Here is a 24,431-nt window from a genome sequence, read left to right as displayed (position 1 = left end):
TAATGAAGGAGAGAGAAGAGTGATGACCTTATCAGAATGCTGGTGCTCTTTCGCTGTCCAACCAAACACTGGGTTAGGTCTTGATCCAGGCTGTATAGCCTTATTGTATTGTAGTCTTCCAGAAACCAGGATGTGCTAGATCACAAGCAAGGCTCTACAAATATTTGACATGCCCCTTCAGACGAGATCAGACTTCACACTTCACAATCAAATCTCAGATCTTTGCACAGCTCGTCACCGAAGCTATCAATTGTACTAACAACAGGAATGCCACACACCGAGATGCAAAAAATAATTTTTTCTTTAATAATAAAAAAAAAAAGCCAACAGGAACAGGTTCTTCTCTGACATGTTTTGTCATGTGTTATCTCAAGGAATCTGAAAAACGCTATGCCTAGCACAAAACATGTCAGCAGAGAACTACAGAACCTGTTCCTGCTTGCTATTTAATAAAGAAAGAATATATTTTGCATCTTGGTGTGTGACATTCCTGCTTCTTGTACAATTAAAGGCTCTACAAAGTTACACATTATTTGACAGGTAAAATAGTTCACCTATGATTTTAGATTGTCTAAATGTATGTCTGAAGTTCAGCTTGAACATACACTGCTCAAAAAAATTAAAGAAACACTTTATTAAAGGAATACAGAATTAAAGGAAAACACATCAGATCTGAATGAGGAAAAATATCATGCTGGATATCTATACTGATAGGGATTGGGTCGGGAACAAAAGAATGTCTCATCGTTTGATAGAAATGTAAAATGATCAACATACAGAGGACTGAATTCAAAGACACCTCAAAAATCGAAGTGAAAAAATGATGCAGCAGGCTAGTCCATTTTGCTGAAATTTCACTGCAGCGACTCAAAAGAGTACTCAGTAGTTTGTATGGACCCCCACATGCTTGTATACATGCCTGACAATGTCGGGGCATGCTCATAATGAGACGACGGATGGTGACCTGGAGTATTTCCTCCCAGATCTGGACCAGGGCATTACTGAGCTCCTGAACAGACTGAGCTGCAACCTGGCGTCATCGGATGGACTGAAACATAATGTTCCAGAGGTGTTCTTTTGGATTTAGGTGAGGCGAGCATGGGGACCATTCAATGGTATCAATTCCTTCACCCTCCAGGAACTGGCTGCATGCTCTTGCCACATGAGGCTGGGCACTGTCGTGCACCAGGAGGAACACAGTACCCACTGCACCAGCGTGGGGTCTGACAATGGGGCCAATGATTTCATCCCGATGCCTAATGGCAGTCAGGGTGCCATTGTCTAGTCTGTAGAGGTCTGTGCGTCCCTCCATGCATATGCCTTACCAGACCATCACTGACTCACCAGCAAACTGGTCATGCTGAACAATGTTGCAGGCAGCATATCATTCTCCACAGCTTCTTCAGACCCTTTCACATTTGTCACATGTGCTCAGGGTGAACCTGGCCTCGTCTGTGAAAAGCACAGGGCGCCAGTGGCAGACCTGCCAAATCTGGTGTTCATTGGCAAATGCCTATCGAGCTCCACGGTGCCAAGCAGTGAGCACAGGGCCCACTAGAGGATGTCGAGCCCTCAGGCCACCCTCATGAAGCTTTTTCTGATTGTTTGATCAGAGACATTCACACCAATGGCCTGCTGGAGGTCATTTTGTAGGGCTCTGGCAGTGCACATCCTGTTCCTCCTTGCACAAAGGAGCAGATACCGGTCCTGCTGATGGGATAAAGACCTTCTATGGCCCTGTCCAGCTCTCCTAGAGTTACTGCCTGTCTCCTGGAATCTCCTCCATGTTCTTAAGATTGTGCTGGGAGACACAGCAAACCTTCTTGCAATGGCACGTATTGATGTGCCATCCTGGAGGGGTTGGACTGCCTGTGCAACCTCTATAGGGTCCAGGTATCGCCTCATGCTACCAGTAGTGATACTGACTCCATCCAAATGCAAAACCAATAAAAAACAGTCAGAAAAGAGGAGTAGGGGAAAAAAATGTCAGTGGCCTCCACTTGTAAAACTATTCCTGTTTTGGATGTTATCTCATTGTTGCCCATCTAGTACACCTGTTAATTTCATTAACACCAAAGCAGCTGAAACTAATTACCAACCCCCTCTGCTGCTTAACTGACCAGATTATTATACCAGGAGTTTTGTTGACTTGATGCTATACTCTGATTGAGTTAAGATTTTTGAGCAGTGTATATGTACTTGCTTCCAGACATTTGGCATTTCTATTTTATGTAGAACAGATACATTTAAAATATTTTACCTTTATCAGACAAAAAACATTCCTATTTGTGGCCAGCATAATACTTGCTCTTACTTAGCTTATAAGTGTGCTACTTTCTGCACACACTTAAGTCCTAAGACTAGATTAATCTTGACCTGCTAAATCCTACAACTATTAAATAAAAGAAACATGTAAGCATTAAACCCCCTAACTTTCCATGTCTCCACAGTTATATATATAAGTAATTTCCTTCCAAAGCGGCAGTCTGCAGTTTGATAAAGAACTTCTTAGGCTTCTCAGCAAGGTAAAAAATTAAAGTACAGCTCTACCATTTTGGAAAATGTAATACTAAAGGCAGGATAGGAAAAAAATCAACTTTCTAAGTAGTGCTTATTAACCGTCATGTTCCCTTAAACTTATGTAGAATCTTGAAGTATCCACTACTGAGTTGAGTTACAGGTCACAGTGAATGTTGTGTAGGTAAGCCAACTGCAATAAGTTTCGATAAAAGATATACTTCCTCCATGGCTATTGACAAAATTATATAGTTCTTATTTGATTCTGTGAATACTTCCAGAAACTGTACAAGCAAATAAAAAATGTAATAAGCATTGTTTATAAAGTTGATGGATGTACTGCCATAGAATATCAAATTTGCCAGGAAAGTGGAGACACCCTTTAAGTTTCTCTTGCGGTTGCTTGTAGGTTCATCATTGTAAAAAGTTTCAAGTCCCTGTAGAGCTGAATGTCTTTGTTAGGATGGTGGTTTTCAAGTGGAAAAGATGCTTGATCTTTTATTTTCTGATGAGTTCAGATGCCAACTGACAGTCTGGGTCGGTCAGAGGGTCATAAGCTGAAATTAGCTTGACACCAGTTTTCCGTTCGACGCACCAGCATTTTCCACGCTGTCCGTCCAGAGCTGGATGGCACTGTAAGAAGTGGATGAAAGGCATATAAATGGAAATGGCAGTATAAATATCCTTGAAAGACCTGACTATTGCCAATGTTACTATTATAGTCACTGTTATATAAAATGCTTCAATTAGAAACAGGCACATGGGGGCTGAGTTGCAAGCAAAACCTGAAGAAAAAAAACACAGTGGTATTGTAGCCTATGCTGTCTCAAGTATAAATACATTTTATCCTCTGAGAAAATTTGGTTTCTTACCCTTCTCTTAAATACTCTCTGCTGGCAGAGTTGAGTAGTAGCTACACCCCTCATCACAAACGTCCTTGCTCAGGCTTGTAAAGAAGGGGAGGGGGTGTGTCTATGCCTATGTCTGTGTCTATGTACTGATGCCTGCAAAACTGCACAGTCATTCTAAAGTGGAACTAAACCCTCCTTTCACTTACAGCCAAGGAAGCAGTTATTTACCTTTCAGTTTGATCTGTGGTTGCTCTGCACATGTGGTCAGTTATGACACCAGCCATTTGATTTCAGTTGTTCAGTTGACAGCACTAACAACTGTGACAGCTTGCATTCAGGGCATGGGTCTGAATGTAACTGTTGCTTTTTTAGACCCCCCCAGGGAATACAGTTTTCATCAAACTTGGTTTTGTTGAAATCGGTGCAGTGGGTGCTGAGCAGTAATGTTGAAGAGCTCATCCCTCCCCCATCCACTGCTATCCAATTACGCTGGATGAAGGAGATGGGATCTATTCTTTGTTTAGGGTGCACACAACACCAGCTGTGCAAAAGCGGAGAGTGTGGAGTAAAACTGTTGGCTTGTGTTGTGAATGACAGCCATTTGAGAGGAGCATGATCATTCACAAAAACACAAACCCACAGCAACACAAGCCAACTACTACACTGGGCGAAGATAGAGCAGTGTAGCCACTGGTTTGTGTTGCTAAGAGTTTATTTTTTGTAAATGATTGTGCTCGTCACCAGCGGCCATTATTCACAACACAGGCCAACAGATTCTACTCTACTTTCCCCTCAGTACCTGGCAACGAGCGAATGGGCAGGTCTTGGCTCAGTCTTTCATTCTAGTACACAGAAGTTGGTTCACTACAATTAGGCTGTCAGAGGAGTATAACAGAGGCACAGTGCTATAATACTGCAGAGAGTGGTCCTGGCAGTGTTCAGAGGAGGAGGGGTCAGGAATTTTGCGGATTATCCTGTATGTACTCTGTCATGCCCAGAGGGTGTGGCAGTGGAGGTACAGGCCTGCAGAATGAAGATTGGGGAGGTGACTTCAGTGCTGCGTGTGCATAGGAACACCCATAATTTGGGCTTCAGCCTAAAGAAGAGCTGCAGCCAGCAATGACAGAAATAATAATGTATATTATGTAACTTAATAACCCCTGCACAGATTTGAAAATGATCAATTGTGATGTGTGGGGATTTAACAAGCATTTTTTATTTCTGGAAATAGTTCTTCTTTAGGACATCTTTACAACTGCCTTACAGGCAGCTGGCTCAGCCTCTCAGCATGCCACTGAGAGCCTGAGCCAGCCGCCCCCCCCCCCCCCACACACACCATAGAGCTCCAGTGAGCGCATGAGGAGTAGAGCAGAGAGCCGTGATTGACAGTCACTCCTATTTACTCAGAATGTACCCGAGAACTGGTTGGTATGTAGTCACGTGATCATTCAGTTCTCAGGCTTAGAGCCAGTGGGGGACAGCTTGCAGCATTAGACTTGTGCTGCAGCAGGTAGGTAAGTATGTATATTCATTTGTTTATGTTCCCACACTTTTCCTTTAATGTTCTTAATGACACTGGCTGTTTGAAGTCATTGCCCTGCTGCAGAAACATTTGGGGCCAATTCCACCTCTGCCTGATGGTGTGGCATGATGGATACGTATCTGCCTGTATTTCTCAACATTAAGGACACCATTGATCCTGACAAAATCTTGAATTCTAATTGCAGAAATGTAACCCCGAACTTAAGAGGAACCTCCACCATGCTTCACCGTCTAACGACGCTCATTATTGTCTCTCTCTCTAGCCCTTCGGTGAACAAACTGCCTCATGCAACAGCTAACAATTTTACTCATCAGACCAGAGCACTTGCTGCCATTTTCTGTACCCCAGTTTCCATGTTTTCATGCATAGTTGAGTCGCTTAGCCTTATTTTTACATCAGTGGTATGGATTTTTGGCTGCAATTCTTCCATGAAGACCACTTCTGGCCAGACTTTTCTGGACAGTAGATGGGTCCACTGGTTTCCACCAGTTCTATGCTGATGCCACTGCTGGACATCTTCCGATGTTGAAGGGAAGTAAGTGTGATGTATCTTTCATCTGCTGCATTAAGTTTACTTGGCTGACCACTGTGCTTACGTTCCTCAACTTTGTCTGTTTCATTGTGCTACTTCAAAAGAGCTTGAACAGCACATCTTGAAACCCCAGTCTGCTTTAATATCTTTGCTTGGAAGAGGTCTTGCTGATGCAGTATAACTACCTTACACAGCTGTTTTTTTGTTTCATTTAATGACTGTGTTTCAACCTACATATGATATTGATGATCATTAGCACCTGCTTGGTATAATTTCTTAACCCTTTGGCGCAAAGAGGCAGCATATTTGCGTGAACTGCGATCAATAGCATTGTGCTGAGAGCGCACGCCCTGCGCACTCTCGTAACAATAACCAAAAGCTCAGCGATCTGGAGTTTTCGGATCACGTGACTGCCGTGTCAGCCAATCACTGCGGTCACCTGATCTTAAGCCACGCTCCACCTCCCGGCATCTTAAACCTCTTAAAGAGCTGGGAGGCGCAGCGTGAAGAGGTTAATCACACACCTGACTCTAATGCTACAAAATCCCTGACTTTGTGCAAATGTACAAAGTGTGCAAGTGTAAGAATTGATGCTGGTTTAAAGCCAAAGGGTAGTCATGCCAAATATTAATTTGATTTAGTTTTTGCTTCTGTTCGCTCACTTTGCATTTTGTAAATTGATAAAAATAAACAATTTACATCTTTTAAAGCAATCTTACTTTACAGCCTTTTTTCACACCTTCCTAATGCACTTTAAAAGGAAAGTGTGGTGTATTTTCAATAAGTATATATTTTGAGTTATTGTGGCAACATACACCCTACAGTCATTTTTTATGTTATTTTCACATACAGTATAAGGGCTCAGTCAAATGGCTGATTCGGGCCACACGTTGTGAAGAATAGGTGTTTCCCTGTGGCAATTGTGCACAGGTGTTTGTGATCAGCCAAAGAAATAAAGGACAGGCTGACAGGCGCCACAGCTGTTCATATGTAATGGCACATCTGAGTGGTTACATGCCATTCAAATAGAAGTATGGGCCTTTTTTTTTATTTGATATTCATACTTAACAAGGTGGATGCAGCATCGCTATGATGCTGCATCTGTCTCTCGACACCTGAGAACCAAGACTGAGAACCGAGCGATCTAATACCACTGATCACTTGGTACCCAGAGCTCCCTAAGCAGAGAGCTGGTGACTGTCAGTCAGAAGGTCTCTGCTATGCCCCCTGCACTCACTGAAGTGCTGGGCTTTGAAGGGGGTGGGAACAGCTGGCTCAAGCTCTTAGCGGCTCTCTGAGTGGCTGAGCCAGTTGCCGGTCCAGGCATGTGGGTGGATCCTGACTCCATTGTCGTGATCTTGCGCAAGCCTGGACCGGCTCTGTGATGTCAGCAGACAGCGGACTTCAACCCAGTGTCTGCTGAAAACGGGTCACAGAAGTGCAGAACGAACTGCGTTCCTATGATCCACAGGAGAAGTACAGCCAAATGAGCTTTGACTGAATTTCTCCTTTAAGGACAGATGAGTTGCCCTGTGCATACCTACCACTAAGAAACACTAAATCATGGCAATGTATGGCCCACGGCCATATGAATAAGCCTTTTTTTGCTCTGACATATTTATATTTTAATAAATATAAAGTTTAGTAGATTATCCACAATAGGAAGCTTTGTATTTGAAACAACCTTACTTTTCCTCTCCACTAAAATATATTACATTTACACATATATTTTGGCAGTATTTAATACCCACTGCATTTTTTATTTATTGAAAAACTTGTTTCCCTTACTTTCTGTTAAAATAAAAGTACCAGGACAGTTTGGATAACCCCCCAAATAACCTCTTTTCGGAAAGTAGACACCCCAAAGTGAGTTCATTGTTTGCCACAATTTTTTGGAAAAAAAGAAACATTCTGGTATTAAAACTTGGTAATATTGCACTAGAGGCAGCACATACAGGTCATACAGTGAGGGAGGAGGAGTTAAAGGGGTTATTATACAGGTAACATACAATGGAAGGATGGAGATGAAGGGGTTAATATACAAATGTGCAGGATACGTGTCCTGTTTCCTTCCCTTCATTTGTTGTAAGAAAAAGCATTGGGTTCTGAGCTAAAAGCTCTCTAAGGCCAGGCACAGCAATCTGAAGGTACGAAGCCTCTCAGAACGGCTCTGTACATAGTGTCTGTAAACAAAGCTGTCCGAGGACAGCTTCGTTTACCAGTATATATAAACAAACAGCATGTCATGGTGCTCTCCTAATGTAAATAGGTGGTTAATAAAAACAATTAGGCTGCATTCACACTTGAGCGTAGCGTTTTACCGTGGTATTTACCACGATTTTTACCGTGATTTTCAGGCGTTTTTGGAGGCAGGCATTGACATCTATCAAAAACGCTGGTAATCAGCCCAAAAAGAAGCTCATGTACTTTTTTCAGCTACAGGCATTTTGCAAAACGCTCAGATGTGAACAGGGGCCATTTAAATGAATGGGGTTTTACTTGTTGGGCGTTTTGGAATGTTTTTTTTTAGCGTTTTTGGAGCTGAAAAACACTCAAAAACGCCCAGGTGTGAATGGAGCCTAATAGAGGATGGTATGGGGGGAATAAGGGGGGTCCAGGTCAGATCTGTGGTGGGTAGGCAATGTTCAGCGGCTGCCTGCTGGAGCGAAGAGGGGCTCTGGAAAAGAGCGGCGCCAGCTTAGTGTAGCAGATTATTTATTGGATAAAAGTAACATAGAGACTCACTCATAGTAAGGGTCTATCGGCATGGTAAAGGATGACAGTTCATCCTGACAGCCTGACGAGGGAGCATGGATGCTCCGAACGCACGCACTTCCTGTTCTACCTCCTAACTGGATGTGACGTCATCGGGTCGGAAGCCCGAACAGGGCCGCGAGTCGCACACTGCCACTGGACTGCGGGCTACAGCTGTTTACCACCAGCCTTCCCACAGGACTGCTTCCACCCCCCGTTGCACCTCATAGGACGAAAGCGGATGAACTGTCATCCTTTACCATGCCAATAGACCCTTACTATGAGTGAGTCTATATGTTACTTTTATCCAATAAATAATCTGCTACACTAAGCTGGCGCCACTCTTTTCTGTTGTTGCAGTTTACCAGTATAAATAGGCGGAATGACCACCCAAAGGTGCTTTATCCAGTGTCACTTATAAACCACTTCACAATTTAACATAAGTTGGAACAAAGGTGGTTAAGCGGGTCTACTAACACCAGGAATTGATAGTTCAGAACTCTGTTCCAACTTCTGGGTTCTGTTGTATGTTTAGCTACTATTCCTACACTACTTCATTTTGTTAAGCACAACAAATCACTTCTCTCCTTACCTGCTTTGGATTAAAGTATCCATCTCGGTCACAGTTTGGTATTGGGGTATTCAAAAAATCCTCCTGTGTTTTGGTCCTGAGTGATGATAATCTCTCCAGTGCTATGTTCAATGCCATGTGACAGGTACCCTAGAAAAATCATAACACAATTTGTTAAAACCCTCCTAAAGATAAAGCTATTTAAGTTGCGTGTGGAGTGAATATGGTTTAGAACCCTCTCAACCTTCTTATTGCTAGCTGTACCCCTTTGGGCAGATCATCCCTTACGTTTATGTGATCGCCAAAACAGTACAAGAAGTCTTTCTAATGGGGTAATAGGACAGCAACAAAGCCTGTCTGAAGTTCTAATCTTTCTCCATCCAATGACACTTTACCTTAAGGTACTAGCATGATGTATGAACAAAGCTTAAAGTGTTTACTATCTAAATGCCCAATCACTCCACCTCATCCAATAAGAGAATTCCTTGATAAAAGGGAAAATATTCTCTTAATGGCACCAAATGCTGAGCAAGCAACCTCCTGTGTCCACAGTGCAACTGATTGGCACAGGACCCAGAAGTTTGTGGGGATTACTGTAGTAGCAGTGCCTACTACAGTGATTTCCAGCTTCCATTGCGATCCCACAGGTATGGCATATGATCTAAACTGGATTAATATAACTGTAAAAACGGCAATACATTTATTTAAATGCGCCAAAAATAGACTGAATATTCTTTGCTGAAGCTTAGTTTACGGTAGAGGTAAGGACCTAAATCTGGGCCTAGGCTGTAGCCTTGCTGATCACCATAATCCCATCGGAGTGGCTGAACAACTTCTAAGTGTGTGTGGCTTGGGTTGACTAAGTGCTGCTCCTAACCACTTGCTTAAACGCCAGGTGAGGATAAAAGAACCCAACATAGCTAAACCTCAAACACTCATTATGACTCACCACCTATTTCGTAGTGGATATGCTCATCAGATAAATGGAGACATTTTCCTATTAAATATACTGCCATGTTTGTGGTCAGCTTAAGGTGGATAAACATAATTTTACCCTTATGACCCTTATGTGGCTACTCTTACCATCTGAGTGGGTAAATTATTGGCAGCCTGACGGCCAAAAGTCAATTTCTTCATTCTCTGCATGGTATTCCTGTTTGCTTTGGCTTGTTCCTTCTGGAGACAAGTTTTGTCATTCGTAGGGCATGGATTCAAACTGATATTGGGATGGTCATCTTCTGCTAAAAAAGAAAAGAGATCATGATCTGATCGTTGTAAAATTTCAGAGGTTTTCAACAGTGAAGAAATAATCGCAAATGCAAACAATTCTGTGGTTGATAACCTAAAGCAAGGATCTTCAAACTATGGCCCTCCAGCTGTTCAGGAACTACAATTCCCATCATGCCTAGTCATGTCTTTGAATGTCAGAGTTTTACAATGAATCATGGGATGTGTAATCTTGCAACAGCTGGGGGGCCATAGTTTGAGGATCCCTGACCTAAAGCCACAAACTTATTATAAGCCTGAACTATTTAAAGTTGAATGGGAAGGTGAGGGCATCAAATTTTCTATACCTTTTGTCAAGGTTTAGGGGCATAGACTGCAGCAATAGGTTTAGGCTAACAGGTTTTTAACTCATCTTTTTTTTTACTATACTATATCTTATTTGTATTATACTCACAAGCACTTGCAAAGAGTAAAATTAACTTTATTGTTCAGAACAAATACAGACATTCCACCCATGATTCTCCCGCTAACATAGGACTTAAAACCCAACTCCTGGAAACCTGAAAATTCACCTTCGCATTGGGGCTGTGCCTAAATTGCAAGGGTTAACTGCTCGATTAGGTCTAGGGGGTATGGAAAAGTAGATTTACTTACCAAATCCTCTGCACTGCTCGACTAGCCCTGTGGCATCTTCTTCCCTACACCTAAACAAACAGGTACCCTTACACTGCGGGCCCAGCTCCACAGCAAGGAAGAACCTTTAAATATTCCGGAGCTGGGTTTCATTGATGGCTTTTCAATTAGACCGCACAAGATGTTAGATGGAGGATCCTGATGAAGTCTCTATGATTGGGGTACATTATCTACCAAGTTCTAAAAGGCTGTATTGTATAGGTTAAGTTCTTAGACTTATGTTTTGGAAACAGTCACTTTATCATTAGTGTATTGTTTAGGATTTACAATTACCTGAACCATACATGGCCAATTAGGAGTTATGCCAATATAGTTGGAATTGGCCAAAGCTACTTTGTTGTTGGGTAATGTTTTAATATGTAAGAGGTTGGTATATGGACTTTTCTAATGTTATTAATTATTATGTTAGTATCTTTCCTAAAATAATTGATTAGAGATCAAATTCCAAAATTTTGCTTATTAATTGACTCCTTTATTGATATGGGTCATTGGTTATAGAGGTGAGTGCCCCACATCACTCCATTGGAGGATCTCTGTTTTTTTTTTTTTTTTTTTGGGGTGGGGGGGATCCTAAAGTTTGTTTCGTCTTAAGAAATTTAGTAAATATATTAGCCCCTTCGACAGATAAGCCCACTAAAATCCCATGTAGTAAACTTTAGCCCTTCACCTTGACTGATATCCGGAGGAAAGCCAATTGTGCCACTAGAAGGTATACGTATTTCTCACTCAGACTCCAGACATTCTTAGAAACATGGACCCCCTACAATTCATATTCTGTTTTGAATATCCAGAATGCATGGTACGACCATTTGCCTATACACACTAAATCTTTCAAGTCTCCAACACATGGCACTTCAATGAATCTCTTCCATCAAATCCTGATATCACCACGCAAACAGTAATCCAAATCAGAATGATAATCACAATTTGTTAAATCACAAAGATATCTGGCAAATATATAGTCCAACGTGGACTTGGTTCTCTCATAAGAGAGCTATTTAAGCTATTTATTAAACTGGCTTATAAATTAAAAAGAAAGATCTGAGACACGAAAGAAACTGGAATTTTGCCTTCCTGAATATTTTCGCATTCCTCAATATTTTATTTTGTTGTTTACTGTTCAAAAATCTTCTCAATAAAAGTTTATTGAACAGGGTAGACATTTTGTAGCTATGGGTGAGGATGGGTGAGTATACTTTGCTGTGGGTGAATGTAGTTTGCTGTGGGTGGGGGGAGTCTATCAGGAGACACAGTCACAGTCTGGCCATCAGCTCTTTAATTACAACCAAGCAGTGTCACTCTGATCAAGGCACCAACATGTTGTGCCTCCTCCAGCTCAGCCGGCGACCTTTAATGGCTCAATCCAACCAGCTCAGCATTTCGGAATAATACATCTAATGGGTGAAGGTCTGCTTTAACATATGACAAACTAATCTGATGGCAAAGTTCTCTTTTCTGCAGGACAGTTCCACCATATTGAACACTGTACTGTGCTCCCCTTGTCCCACAAAAAGTCCTACCTAGCAAGTGACAGCACACAAGAAACTGCGATAAGGTGTATGGAAGTGCAATATTATTTTTCTGATTGCAGTAAAGTGTCATCGCATTTTTTTGGGAATGTTGGTAACTATGTAATGGGTAATTAGTAAACACTTGGTGAAGGGATACATAAATTGATAATGTTGATGGAGATGCACTGTTTCACATGACAGATGTACATTTCAGTCTATTACCAGTAGTTAGCTAAAAAGACTTGCATGTATGAAGATGGCTAAAAAAAAAACTTTGAGCAGTACACAGAAATTAGGTAGATACACAAAGGCACTGACATATAAAATAAGAGCAAGCCAAAGATACAGGATTTATCTAGCGCCAACAGTTTGCACAGCGCTTTACAAAATAAAGAGACAGTACAGTTACACAATTAAAGACAAGAGGCCTATGAGAGCCCTGCTCATGATGAGAGCTTACAAAACAAAAAGTCACCATTCTCACTTAAACGTTTTATAGCTTGAAGCTCCAAAATGCTCAATATCCAAAATCTCTTGGTTTTCACTTATTCATTCACATCTGAATGCAGTGTCTCTTTGAAGCTTGTAGCTCGAAAAAGTTCATGAGCTACTTTTGAGATACACGTTTCAACCTTTTGCACTTTGTCGACCGCGCTATAGCCGAATATAGACACCCACCCAGAACCACACCCTCCACTCGCCCGCTGCGACGCTCATCTGGGGTGCTCTGCGATTGATGTGTCCTTTGGACACAGCTGATCACAGATCTTTTAGACACAGCTGATCACAGATCAAGGTAAAGGGCCAATCACAGCGGTCCTTAAGCATGTGATAAACTGTGTCCAATCACAGCTGATCACAATGTAAACACACTTGCCGGTTATCAGCATTCCTCTCCTTGCGCTGTCATAACGTGAGGAGAGCCAGTAACTGCCCAGTGTGAAAGGGGACACCTACACTGATAATAAGTAGGGATGATCGAACGGTTCGGGTCCACCATCGGTTCGACCCGAACATTGGGTGTTCGAGGTTTGGCCGAATTTAGAACTTTTTGCCCAAAAAGTTCGGAATTCGGCAACCAGACCCCGCTCAAAATGCAATGCTTCAGGAAATGGGCTTTAAAAGCCCGTGATTGGACTAGAACCATTAGCAAAAGCCAATTGAGGGGGCAGGAGAATGCTAGGAATGTGATTGGAGTGACTAGGGGGTCCCTAGACCAATCATTAGTGAATACGCCCCCCAGTATATAAGATCGCCCCCGCCATATTCCTAGCATTGTTATACTGGACATGGAAGAGAATGGAATGCTGTTCTGTTAATTTTACTTTAAAAGTGTCATTTAGCTATTTTTAGTGTGAGGAAAGGGATATCTAGTGTAGTTAGAGTGCTCCTTTACACTTAAGTTAGCTTCAAAAATTGAGTTTCTGTAGGGAAAGTGTTAAGTGTAAGGGGACCGTAGTGTAGTGTAGGGTTAACTGGCAGTGACTGCTATGGCAGGGTGACAAAACCCTTCCATAGCAGGGTGACCGCTATAGAGAAATGATCATTTCTCTGAATAGCTTCGTAACTGGAATATGGCTTCTCACCAGCCAAGCATTTTTTATGCTGCAGGGGCTGCCACTGCCAGTGCTTTTTTGAGGACATGTTTGATGTCAGACATGACATCTGAACATGTGTATAGGGGGTATATATAGACATATATGTCTGAATATATACTCCTAGACATATATTGGTGTGATAGTAGCAGAAATAAATGCTTGTGCTAATGAAATCATTTACAGGAATATATTTCTGCTACTATCACACCTATATATGTCTAGGGGTATATATTCAGACATATATGTGTATATATACCCCCTATACACATGTTCAGATGTTTTGCCTGCCTCAAAAGAACACAAAAAAATGCCAAAAAAACGCTAGCGTCAAAAAAAAATAAAAATGCCCAGGTGTGTTTTTGCTGGCATTTTTTGGGGGGTTTTGGAGGCAGGCAAAACATCTGAACATGTGTATAGGGGGTATATATAGACATATATGTCTGAATATATACCCCTAGACATATATAGGTGTGATAGTAGCAGAAATAAATGCTTGCGCTAATGAAATCATTTACAGTAATATATTTCTGCTACTATCACACCTATATATGTCTAGGGGTATATATTCAGACATATATGTGTATATATACCCCCTATACACATGTTCAGATGTTTTTCCTGACTGCAAAGATCCCAAAAAAATGCCTTCTATTAAACCGGCAAGGTGTTACAGGAGCGAAGCAAACCCCCTGTCAGAAAGTTTTCTAATACAAACGATCTTTTTTTTTTTCTGGTTCTGGACATGCTACAGAGCTGAAACTTCACATGCACACATGATCTGAAATCCAAAGTAAAAATCAAAAAATCTCTTTTTTTTTTTTTTTTTTCAATAATTGGCTTTTTTTATCAAAAATGACAATTTTTAAGAACTTTTTTTTGTGTGATTTTGTGTCTGGGGGGGTCTAAAAGGTGTACCTGTGAAGTTTCAGCTCTGTAGCATGTCCAGAACCAGAAAAAAAGATCATATAGGTGTTAAAGTTAAAGGAGGGTCCCGACCCACATCCCTGTTCTACTGAAAAATTATCTTTTTTTTTTCATGGTTCTGGACATGCTACAGAGCTGAAACCTCACATGCACACCTTTCAGACCCCCCAGATACTAAATCCAAAGTAAAAATCAAAAAAATCTCTCTTTTTTTTTTTTTTTTCAATAATTGGCTTTTTTATCAAAAATGACAATTTTTAAGAACTTTTTTTTGTGTGATTATTAGTTAATGGGGCATGACCCAGAACCCTAGGCACTTTTTAGGGGCATTTATTGGGTTTTAGGGCTTCAAATGGTGTTTTTTGATTACCGAAGTTTGGGTCCCATTGATTTCAATGGGGTTCTGAAATCCGAACCGAACTTTTGGAAAATTCGGGTGTTCTGGTCGAACCGAACTTTTCAAAAGTTCGATCATCCTTAATGATAAGGGCATGGATCATCAGTGTGCTGATGATCAGTGCCACCCCAACAGTGCCCATCAGTGTTGCCAATCATTGCCCATCTGTGTCACCTATCAGTGCCGCCTAATATTGCCCTCTCACTGCCCATCAGTGCTGCCTATCAGTGGCCCTCAGTGCCACATATCAGTGCCTCCTTATCAGTGCCTGCCAGTGCCTCCTTATCAGTGCCCATCAGTGCTGCCTCATCAGTGCAACCTATTAGTGCCCATTAATGCTGCCTATTAGTGTCCATCAGTGCAGCCTCATCAGCACACATTAGTGAAGGAGAAAAATTACCTGTTTGCAAAATTTTATGCAACTATTGGGACTTATTTTACCTTAATGCAGGGTATGCATTAGGGTAGGAAAAAAAGGTCTTGACTTTAGAACCACGTTAGGCATTTTTAGCCCTAATAGACTATGATTGGAGAGCCTGAAAACTGATGAATATGTAGGACAAATGCTCTAAAACACACATATCATGCATTTTTTTTCTCTAGTAACTAACTTTCTATTGGTTAAAAATAATAATTAAAAAAAATGCTCAAGCCTTAGACGATTGCAAAAAAAAAGCCAGAACAAACGCTCATAAAAAAAGACTATGGACCAAAGACGCTGAGCTCCAGTGTGAATGCAGCCTTAGGCCCTATTCACACAGGTGCCTCTGTTTGGTGGACTCCTCTTGCTCAGCGGGGATCCCTCCACTGATCCCCGCTGAGCAGGCAGATGATAGATCCGTCTGCGCCCACTGTGCAGAGCGGAGACGGACACAGTCCCGCTCTCCTCTATGGGGAAATTGGGTTGAAACGGACCGCCGGTTCATTTTCATCCAATCCTATCCGATCCAATCCCCCATCTGTCTGGATTTTGTGGGCAGGATTGGATCCATCCATTGACGCATGAAAAACAGACATTAATGCATCTCTATGGAAAAACATATTTTTTTTAAACGGATCAGAGCCTTATTTTCTGACAAACTCAAAGCATGGGTCCCGTGTTTTTACAGACCAGGTCTGGATTTTAGGAAGAGCTGGTGAAGAGGTCAGATATCCCCTCAGAACTTTGCTGAAAGCTTGATCTCAGGTATCCAGAAAGCTACTGAGTTTGAGCCTCAGACTATTGGAACGCCAAAATGGTCTTTTCAGGACACGTATGGTCCTTCAGAAGTCCTCCTCATTACGGATTCTTTCCCACAGGAGGTGGGAGGTAAAATTAAGCATATACTCTTATATTACGTAGAGTCACTGGTGTCACAAAGTGCTGCTGTGCCAGTCCCAGGAAGCTAGAGATTTCAGGGCATGTACTCGCCTCTTTTTATGGTCAGGAGCGGCTTGCGGCGGCCAATTTTAGACCTTGCGCACCTAAACCAATTTTCATCAAAAGCAGAAGTTCAAGATGGAAACATTGTCCCTGATTCATAGGGGATCCAGCCAGGTGACTGGTTTGTTTCCAATAAATCTAAAGATGCTTACTTTCATGTGCCCATTGTAGAAGACTTCCGAAAGTTCCTTCAGGTCACCGTAGATCAAGACCATCTACAGCTTGCTTGTTTACCATTTGAGCTTTCAACATCACCCTGTGTATTTTAAGGATTTTATTGGTTGTTAAGGTATTTATCAAAGCAAGGAGCACACGCCTGGATAGTTACTGTACTTGGACGTTCTTCTCCTACTGTCCCAAGACAGAAGGAATTTTCTCCTCAATTCGGCTGGTGGCTGATCCTGGAATAAAGACACCTGGAGCCCACTCAGTCTCTTGTGTGCCTTGGGGGTCAGTTCAATATAATCAAAAGGACCATTGCTTTGTCTCTGGATCCTGATGTTCTGGAACGGAATACTCCTGGCCCTGTCTTCTTCCCACCTGCGTGTCTTTCAGTGTCTAAAATGACACTGGTAGTATGGTATCTACGGATCCGATGGTCAAGTGGATGCTCCGGAGAAGGCGGCCCTTCCGGATGGGAGCCAAGAAACAGAATTCAGGTCATCTACATAACCTCAGTCATGAGAGTGAGCCCCCTGGTGGCTGCAATTGAGAAACTGGCTCATTTGCCATTCTATTGCCTCATTTCCCGATTCACAATCAGGTCTGATACCACCAATAAGGGATAGGGGGCTTGCTGCCTGACGGGAATAGCTCAAAGCAGGTGGGGCTGTCAATTTCACAAGATTGTGTTGAACATTCTGAAACTATGGGTTTCAGAATGTACCCAACAGACCTTTCACCATATAATGAAGGGATCGTCAGTGCTCTTAGGCTAGTCAACATTACAGCGGCCTCCTACATTAAAAGACAAGGGGGAACTCACAGCCTGTTCTCTATTACAGGAAGCTTAGCCAATTATGTCTTGAGCTCAGAAAAATCGAGCCTACAACTTTCAGTAGAGGTTTATGCTCCTGGAGTCTAGAATATTCTAACAGACTTTCTTTGCAGATTTCAGTTGGACAACAACAAATGGTCTCTACATGTGGAGGTTTTTTCAGGTGCAGATGCCCTGAGGGCTCACTGGAAATGCAGCGGGTTCTGTGTGTTTCTTCAATTCCCGGTCATCCTCGGGTTTCTACGAAAACCCTGAACAGAAGTTGTGGAGGTAGTGGCAGTGATGCTCTTTTGGCCAATTGGGCCATGGTTCCCCTTGCTAGCACTGTTCAGCTACCGGAACCCAGTGCCCCTTCTCATCAGGCCAGACCTTCTCTCACTGGATGCATTTCTACATCTATGTCCAGCACAGTTACGTCTGACGGTATGGTTCTTGAGATTGGAGGTCCTAGGCTGCTCCTCCAAAGTCATCTCCACTCTCTTGAATGCTAGGAGAGTGAACAGAAACAAAGTTACAGGAAAATCTGGTTAAGGCTCCATGTACACGGGACGTTGTTAAAAGTCCCTTTGAATGCTGGAATTTTTAGGACGTTTGAAACGTCCGTTCGGTCGCGTTTGTACCCGTGTTTAGCGGGCGTTTAGCAGCGTTTACGGGCGTTTGCGTTTAGAAGCGTTCCTAGAGGTCAAAAAAATGATTCCCCTTTAAAATGGAAAAACGCGAACGCTAAACACGGGTCATCGCGTTCAGACGCGTTCGGACGCGTTTGTGCGTTTGAAACGCCGGGAAACACACGTTCGAACGCAAATAATTGCGTTCTAAAAACAGTCCCTGAACGCAACTGCCTGCAAATGACTGTAAACGACCTGGTGTACATGGACAGATAAGATAAAATGTAGATGGGTTCAGGGGCTTCTGAAAAAAACGCCCAACTGCTCCTAAACGGCCATTTCCAGAGTCCCGTGTACATGGAGCCTAAAGGTGCAACACATGTCTGGTGCTGAGGGATCATGTAGTGATCTAGAAGTTCTAAATATTCTGGACTTCTTCCAGTCGGATTTAGATCTGGCTCTATCGTTCAGCTCCCTCAGAGTACAAGTGTAAGCTTTATTGGCCTTTACAGGTGTTTCCAGGTCTAGGCATCTTTTCCTGTACAACAATTCATCAAGGGAGCAACTAGGCTCAGACCTAGAAATAAGCGGAGGTTTTCCAAATGGAATCTCCCTCTTGTTCTCAACTCCCTCTTGGAAATTGGATCAGAGTGTTCTAGGGCTTTGTCAGGGAAGAAGTCAGAAAAGAACTGGCAAATATGGCAATGCCCAATATGGCCGCACTAATTTGCGCATGCGCATTAGCGAAAGGCACGCAATGGCGAATAGTCATACGCAACGGCGCATTGCGTACGCAGAACGTGTTAATTGCCAGTGTTCACTGGCCTATATAAAGACATCAGTGGATATCATAAATTACTGAATTATCTTCAGCTTGTATCATGTGCCTTGTACCTCTGTTTGTTTACCAGTTACCGACCCGGCTTATCCCTGACCTGCTCTGGCTTCTCTCCTGGCACTGAACCTGGCTTGCTTCACTGACCTGCTCCAGTCTATTCCAGATCGTCTTCCTGTGTTTGACCCTGGCTTGCCCTTGACTACTCTACCTGCCTCTGTTCCTGATTCACATCCAGTGTTTGACCCTCGGCCTGGCTTCTGACCTTGCTCCTGCTGATCCTACTGTCAAGACCCGCCAGCACCTCCAGAGTACCATTGGCTGCATCCACCTTCTCTACCGTGGGTGTCCTTGCATCTGGCTTCATCAGGCAGCTTCACCTGCAGGCAACCCGTGCATCTTTGGGCATAGCACCCTCTTTCACCACCTTCAGGGGTACTCTGCACTCAACCTCAAGGGGACCCCTCTCGTCACCTCAGCCTCCACTCAGGTACGTGACAGGTTGTCTCCATTAAAGGCCTCTCTGTCATGTTTGCCTTTCTGCTGGCTATCACGTTGTCATAAAAAGACTCAGAGATTGATTCAACGGTCATGGAGAACTTTTCATAATGTTCTTCCAGTTCGAGCCATGCTTTTACCTGTACTTGACTCAATTCCTAAGGGAACATCACTCTTTCATGGGAACCAAGAAATTGTTTTACCAACCTTTGGAGCATTAACCTGCATCCTTTAGACGTGGGAGAGGTCGTGCTGTGGCTTAGTTGGTTAAAGCACATGTCTAGTAAACAGGGAATCCTGAGTTTGACACTCAGCAGTGCCTCAGACAGGCTCAAGGACCCGAGGGCTTGGCTGTTTTGGGGATAGTGACCGCTCACTCGACCAGGAGTGTGTCTACATCATTGGGCGGCTTTGCAGCATGTGGTTCCCAATGTAATGGCTCATTATTGTGTAGAGACGGCCTCTCTATCTTCTGTTAATTTTTGGTTTACAAATCCTGTTGGTTGACAATGTCAATTAAACCCTTTTCTTTTGTTCTGCAATTGCCTACCCGGGTGTGTATGGCTAGTTATTTCCCATACGTATGCCGCCATGGAGTCTGTCAGAAAAATGGAACATTTCCTATCAAATACTTACCATAATTTTCCTTTCCTGATGGACTCCATGGCAGCAGGAGTTCCCTCCCAGAGTCATGAGTAGGCTAGTTACAGAACGCGGCCTCTGGCTCAGAGCAAATATTGATAGGAGTGGGGTCCTATAGGGGAGGAGTAGAGGCGGGGCTAACCCATACGTATGCTGCCATAGAGTCCATCAGGAAGGGAAAATTACGGTAAGTATTTGACACAAAATTTTCTGTTTTTTCTTCCGTTAAAAAAAGGGAACTGATGTAAAACTGATGAGAAACCTGATAAAAAACTGATCTAAACTGATTTCTTTGAAAAACGTGACTGAACTCATGAAGCAAATGGAACGCTCATGTGAAAGGACCCCAAGGCCCCTTTCACAAGTGCGCCTCCACTTTGCGGACTCCGCTTGCCCAGCGGGGGATCACCCTGCTTATCCCCGCTAAGCAGGCACATGAAAGGTCCGTCTTTGCACATTGTGCAGAGCGGAGATAGACAGTCCAGCTTCCCCCTATGGAGAAATCAGGCGGTCCGTTTTCACCCGATCATATCTGATCCACCAGACAGATGGAAAATAGGACCACTATCTGTCATGATTTGACAGACAGTTTTGGATTGGATAGCGGCGGGTGTCAGCGGACATGTCATTCCTGACATCTGCCGCTCCATAGGGGTTAATGGAGGGACCGATCAGGTCGACCTGAAAAACTGACAGGCGGACCTGATCAGACAGCCTGTGTGAAAGAGGCCTTAAAGGGAAGGGCATTTGAAACAAAACCTATTAGTCACAATGTATCATTCTCTGTGAAGCTGCCATCTGAGTGGTTGCTTTGAGCAACAGGTCCAGCTTAGCTGCATCTAACTTGCATTGCGCATTGAGGACTGATATTCTCCTTCTTTTTCTGCAGGATGGTAGAGATTGGAGTTCGTAAAGGGATAGGCAGCCTGATCCACTGACACAGACACAGAGGAGCCAGGAAAAGTGTTAATGCTTTGGGGAGTTGCTGCCTTTGGCAAATTTACTAGTAAAATCGCATCAAAGCTACAGTGCAAACTCCAGTGTTGGGTCCAGGGTGTTAATGGGGTGACCCTTGTCTCCTTAGCACCCCCTCCCCATCTCGCTGTCTGCTTTCTGCTGCTCTACAGCTCCAGTTTTCTTATGAGCTCATGGAAAGTCTGACAGGCCCTCCAGAAGGTGCTGGCTAGCCCATGTGTATTTCTTTCGAGCAGAGCAGAGCTGGCGTGACATCCATCCAAGATGGTAATCTCAGAAAGCAGCCTGGAGCTAGGCCAGGCTGGCAAGTGATTTTCCCACTTTATGGGCAACAAGGGAGGATGTAAGGAATTTTAACGTCTTGGCTGCTGGAAGACTGTACAGGATGCTGAACAGTTACGAACCCAAGCAGCTTTTTCATTTTACTGAATAAAGAAAAGCCAGGACAGCAACAGACATTCCTGTTTAAGTTTATTCCTCAAGTTTCTCTCACTTAATGCCTGACCCCCAGCCAAAACCTTTTTTTTTTAGCGATGTATAATGCGTGATAGGGTTATAATTTTTGTCAGGTCTCTGACTCCACTGGGAAGATTTCACCTTACATTTTATCCCTGTGACACCACAAATGAGGGGAGTGGGTCATTAGGACAGAAAGGCACTGACAGCAAAAGCAAAACTCACAGAGGTTCCAAACTTCCCTACAGGAATCAAATATGTTTTGTTGCTGTTTTTGGCCCCTTTGGAAAGATTTCCATCAATTTTAGTCTCTCTGAATGTCTCTTATCGGTACTGGAAATAGGAGAACAGTCAACAATGTCACAGAGGTTCTAACCCTTCCAAATTCTTTTCAAGACAAAAACAAACATTTCGGCTGGATTTGGGCTTTAACCACTTGAAGACCAGGTTTTTTCTCCCACTTTTTTACAAGTTTAAATCAGTATTTTTTGTTGCATATTACTTATTACCCTTGAACATTATACATTTCTTTTTTTTATTATTTTTAGCAGAGATCCTAGGGAATAAAATGTAGATCGTTGCAATTTTTTATGTCACACACTATTTGCGCAACGGTTTTGCAAACACAATTTTTTTTTTTGAAAAAACGCACTTTAATGAATTTAAAAAAACAAAACACAATATATACCCAAATTGTTTTGTAAAATATGAAAGATAATGTTACACCGAGTAAACAGATAACAACATGTGACACTTTAAAATTGGGAATGCTAGTGGAATGGTGACAAACTACGGCACTTAAAAATTTCCATAGGCGATGCTTTACATTTTCTTACACGTTACCTGTTTGGTGTTAGCACTAGAATTATTGCTCCTGCTCTAACGTTTGTGCCGATACCTCACATGTGTGGTGTGAATACCATTTACATATGTGTGCACGACTTACGTATGAGTTTGCTTCTACACGTGAGCACGGAGGGATGGGGGCACTTCCATTTTTTTTCTTATTTATTTTACTTTGTATTTAAACACTGTCCCTATATACTGTAAATATATATATTTATACTGTATCTATATATATATATATATATATATATTTATATATGGAATTATGAGCTAAGGTAAGTATAAGGTAGGGGTGGGGGAACTGAATCCAGAAAATGTTTTTTAACCTTAATGCATAAAATAGACCTTTATGCACTTGGGGTACCTGGGGTATATGTACTAAGATAGTTATATATATGTTCAACAACATGAGCATAGTAATACTTTTTACTGTAACCTTTTAGTCGAATAAAAACTGTTGATTTTATGAAACCTTGCTATTCTGTATATTGGTTCCTTAAAAGTCCAGTAGTTTTTCTTAGGCTTTATGGTATACATTTAAGTCCAAATGTAAAATGCCCCTTGCCATGAGAAGTTTAAGTATCCTTTCAGAAAAGAACAAGGGTGTGTTCCTAGTTCTTTGACCCATTATCAAATAGACAAATTAGACGCAGAGTTTTTTTTCAAATTAACTGACACCTGTGACCTGCCCACGCTGCTAAATTTGGTCTGGGCATTTAAGCTTCTTAAAACTCATAAGCTTAGTTTTTAAAATGTATTTTAAAGTACAAGTTCATAAAAAAATAAATAAATACAGGCCACCCTCCATAATTTTATCTAACCTAGAACATCCTTCCTACCTAGTTGGTAAATTACCTGTTCATGATGACAGTGGCTTCCTCTGGTTTTCACATCCTCAAACCAAAAACTTGGTGCTCTAGAAGATTTTGTGCCAGACAATGCAATCAGTGGATGAACTTTTCTTTTAATAACCTAAAGCGGAGTTCCACCCAAAAGGGGAAGTCCGATTTAAGACATTCTTCCCTCCTCAACTGCCTAACTTGGCATATAAATTTGGAGGGAGGGGGTCAGGTGACTAGCAATCTCTATGGAGGTTCTCCTTCTCTTCTTCCTCCCCACAATCTTCTGGGACATGCCACAGGCCCCAGAAGACTGCAGGGCCATTTACAAAGCCCAGGGCGGCTCGCAGCTGTGAAGCTGAAAGCCACATAGCTGGCTGCCCACAGTTAGGATGCCAGAACCATTAACCTGAAGGCTGGTGAAGAACTAGCCCGGGTGAGGATGGCGCTGGATCCTTAGACCGGTAAGTGTTTTTTGTACAGCCTGAACCTCCTCTTTAAGCATAAAGGATCTTTGAATTTTGTAATGTAAATGATCTTCCTAAAGTAAACCAGTGCCAAGATCATGCACTAAAGTAGTACATTTTTCTGTACGATCAGTAAAAGCACTTTAAAACAAGGCCTTATTCATCTCTGTATCTATAAGCATTTTGAGGCAATTTATTTTTAAATTTCACAACACAGTTATTGAAATCTTATGGCAAGCAGATCTTGGCAGGCTGCCAGCCCTCTAACATAAACAACCAGCAGGTATTTTTAGAAACCAACTGAAACAGGACTGTAGTGACTGTTGTGATATTTGAGAATAAATAATTTGACATTAAGGTGCTTATTCACGCCATGTGCGGTGACTGGCGGTTTTTCTCTTACCTCTTACCCCAACAGCATCAAGACTTAGACTGGCCATGAATGTTTGCTCAGCCCAGAAAAAAATGTATTTATCCACCCACACGAATGAGGTGAATGGAGATAGTCCCTTGCCTGGACATTGTATTCTGACAATAGGCAAGTGCAGTGCATAAAAACCCATCACAAAGTGAATCCTAATAAGCGTGAAAATGTTTGTAAAAATTGTAATCATAAGAAAGTGAAAAAATATATATTTTTTCAGCATGATCACATAGTGTCCACAAAACAAAATCTGATACAAATCAAAGAGTCCACAAGGTGTATGATTATAGAAGTGGTTAAAAG

At 42.3% G+C, this 24,431-nt stretch overlaps 1 protein-coding gene across 2 annotated transcripts in view; it reads right to left on the bottom strand.

The window, feature by feature from the left end:
• Positions 1-2,207: 2,207 nt before the first annotated feature.
• The window catches only part of IGFBP4 (insulin like growth factor binding protein 4), a 128,286-nt gene continuing 106,062 nt past the window's right edge, over positions 2,208-24,431 (bottom strand). Inside the window, exons 2-4 of one of the 2 annotated variants that reach the window (XM_082271924.1) lie at positions 9,852-10,009; positions 8,790-8,918; positions 2,208-3,150 (exon numbers count right to left, since the gene is read on the bottom strand). In XM_082271924.1, the coding sequence (XP_082128050.1) occupies positions 3,016-3,150; positions 8,790-8,918; positions 9,852-10,009 (422 nt within the window). In that variant the 3' untranslated portion in view covers positions 2,208-3,015. The remainder of the gene's footprint in view (positions 3,151-8,789; positions 8,919-9,851; positions 10,010-24,431) is intronic. The other variant, XM_082271925.1, reaches the window with a different exon arrangement.

The sequence above is a fragment of the Pelophylax lessonae genome (genome assembly GCF_965119305.1).
Source record: "Pelophylax lessonae genome assembly, chromosome: 11".
Lineage (NCBI taxonomy): Eukaryota > Metazoa > Chordata > Amphibia > Anura > Ranidae > Pelophylax > Pelophylax lessonae.
The sequence above is the reverse complement of the archived record's forward strand: the minus strand, read 5'-3'. Positions and strand labels throughout refer to the sequence as shown.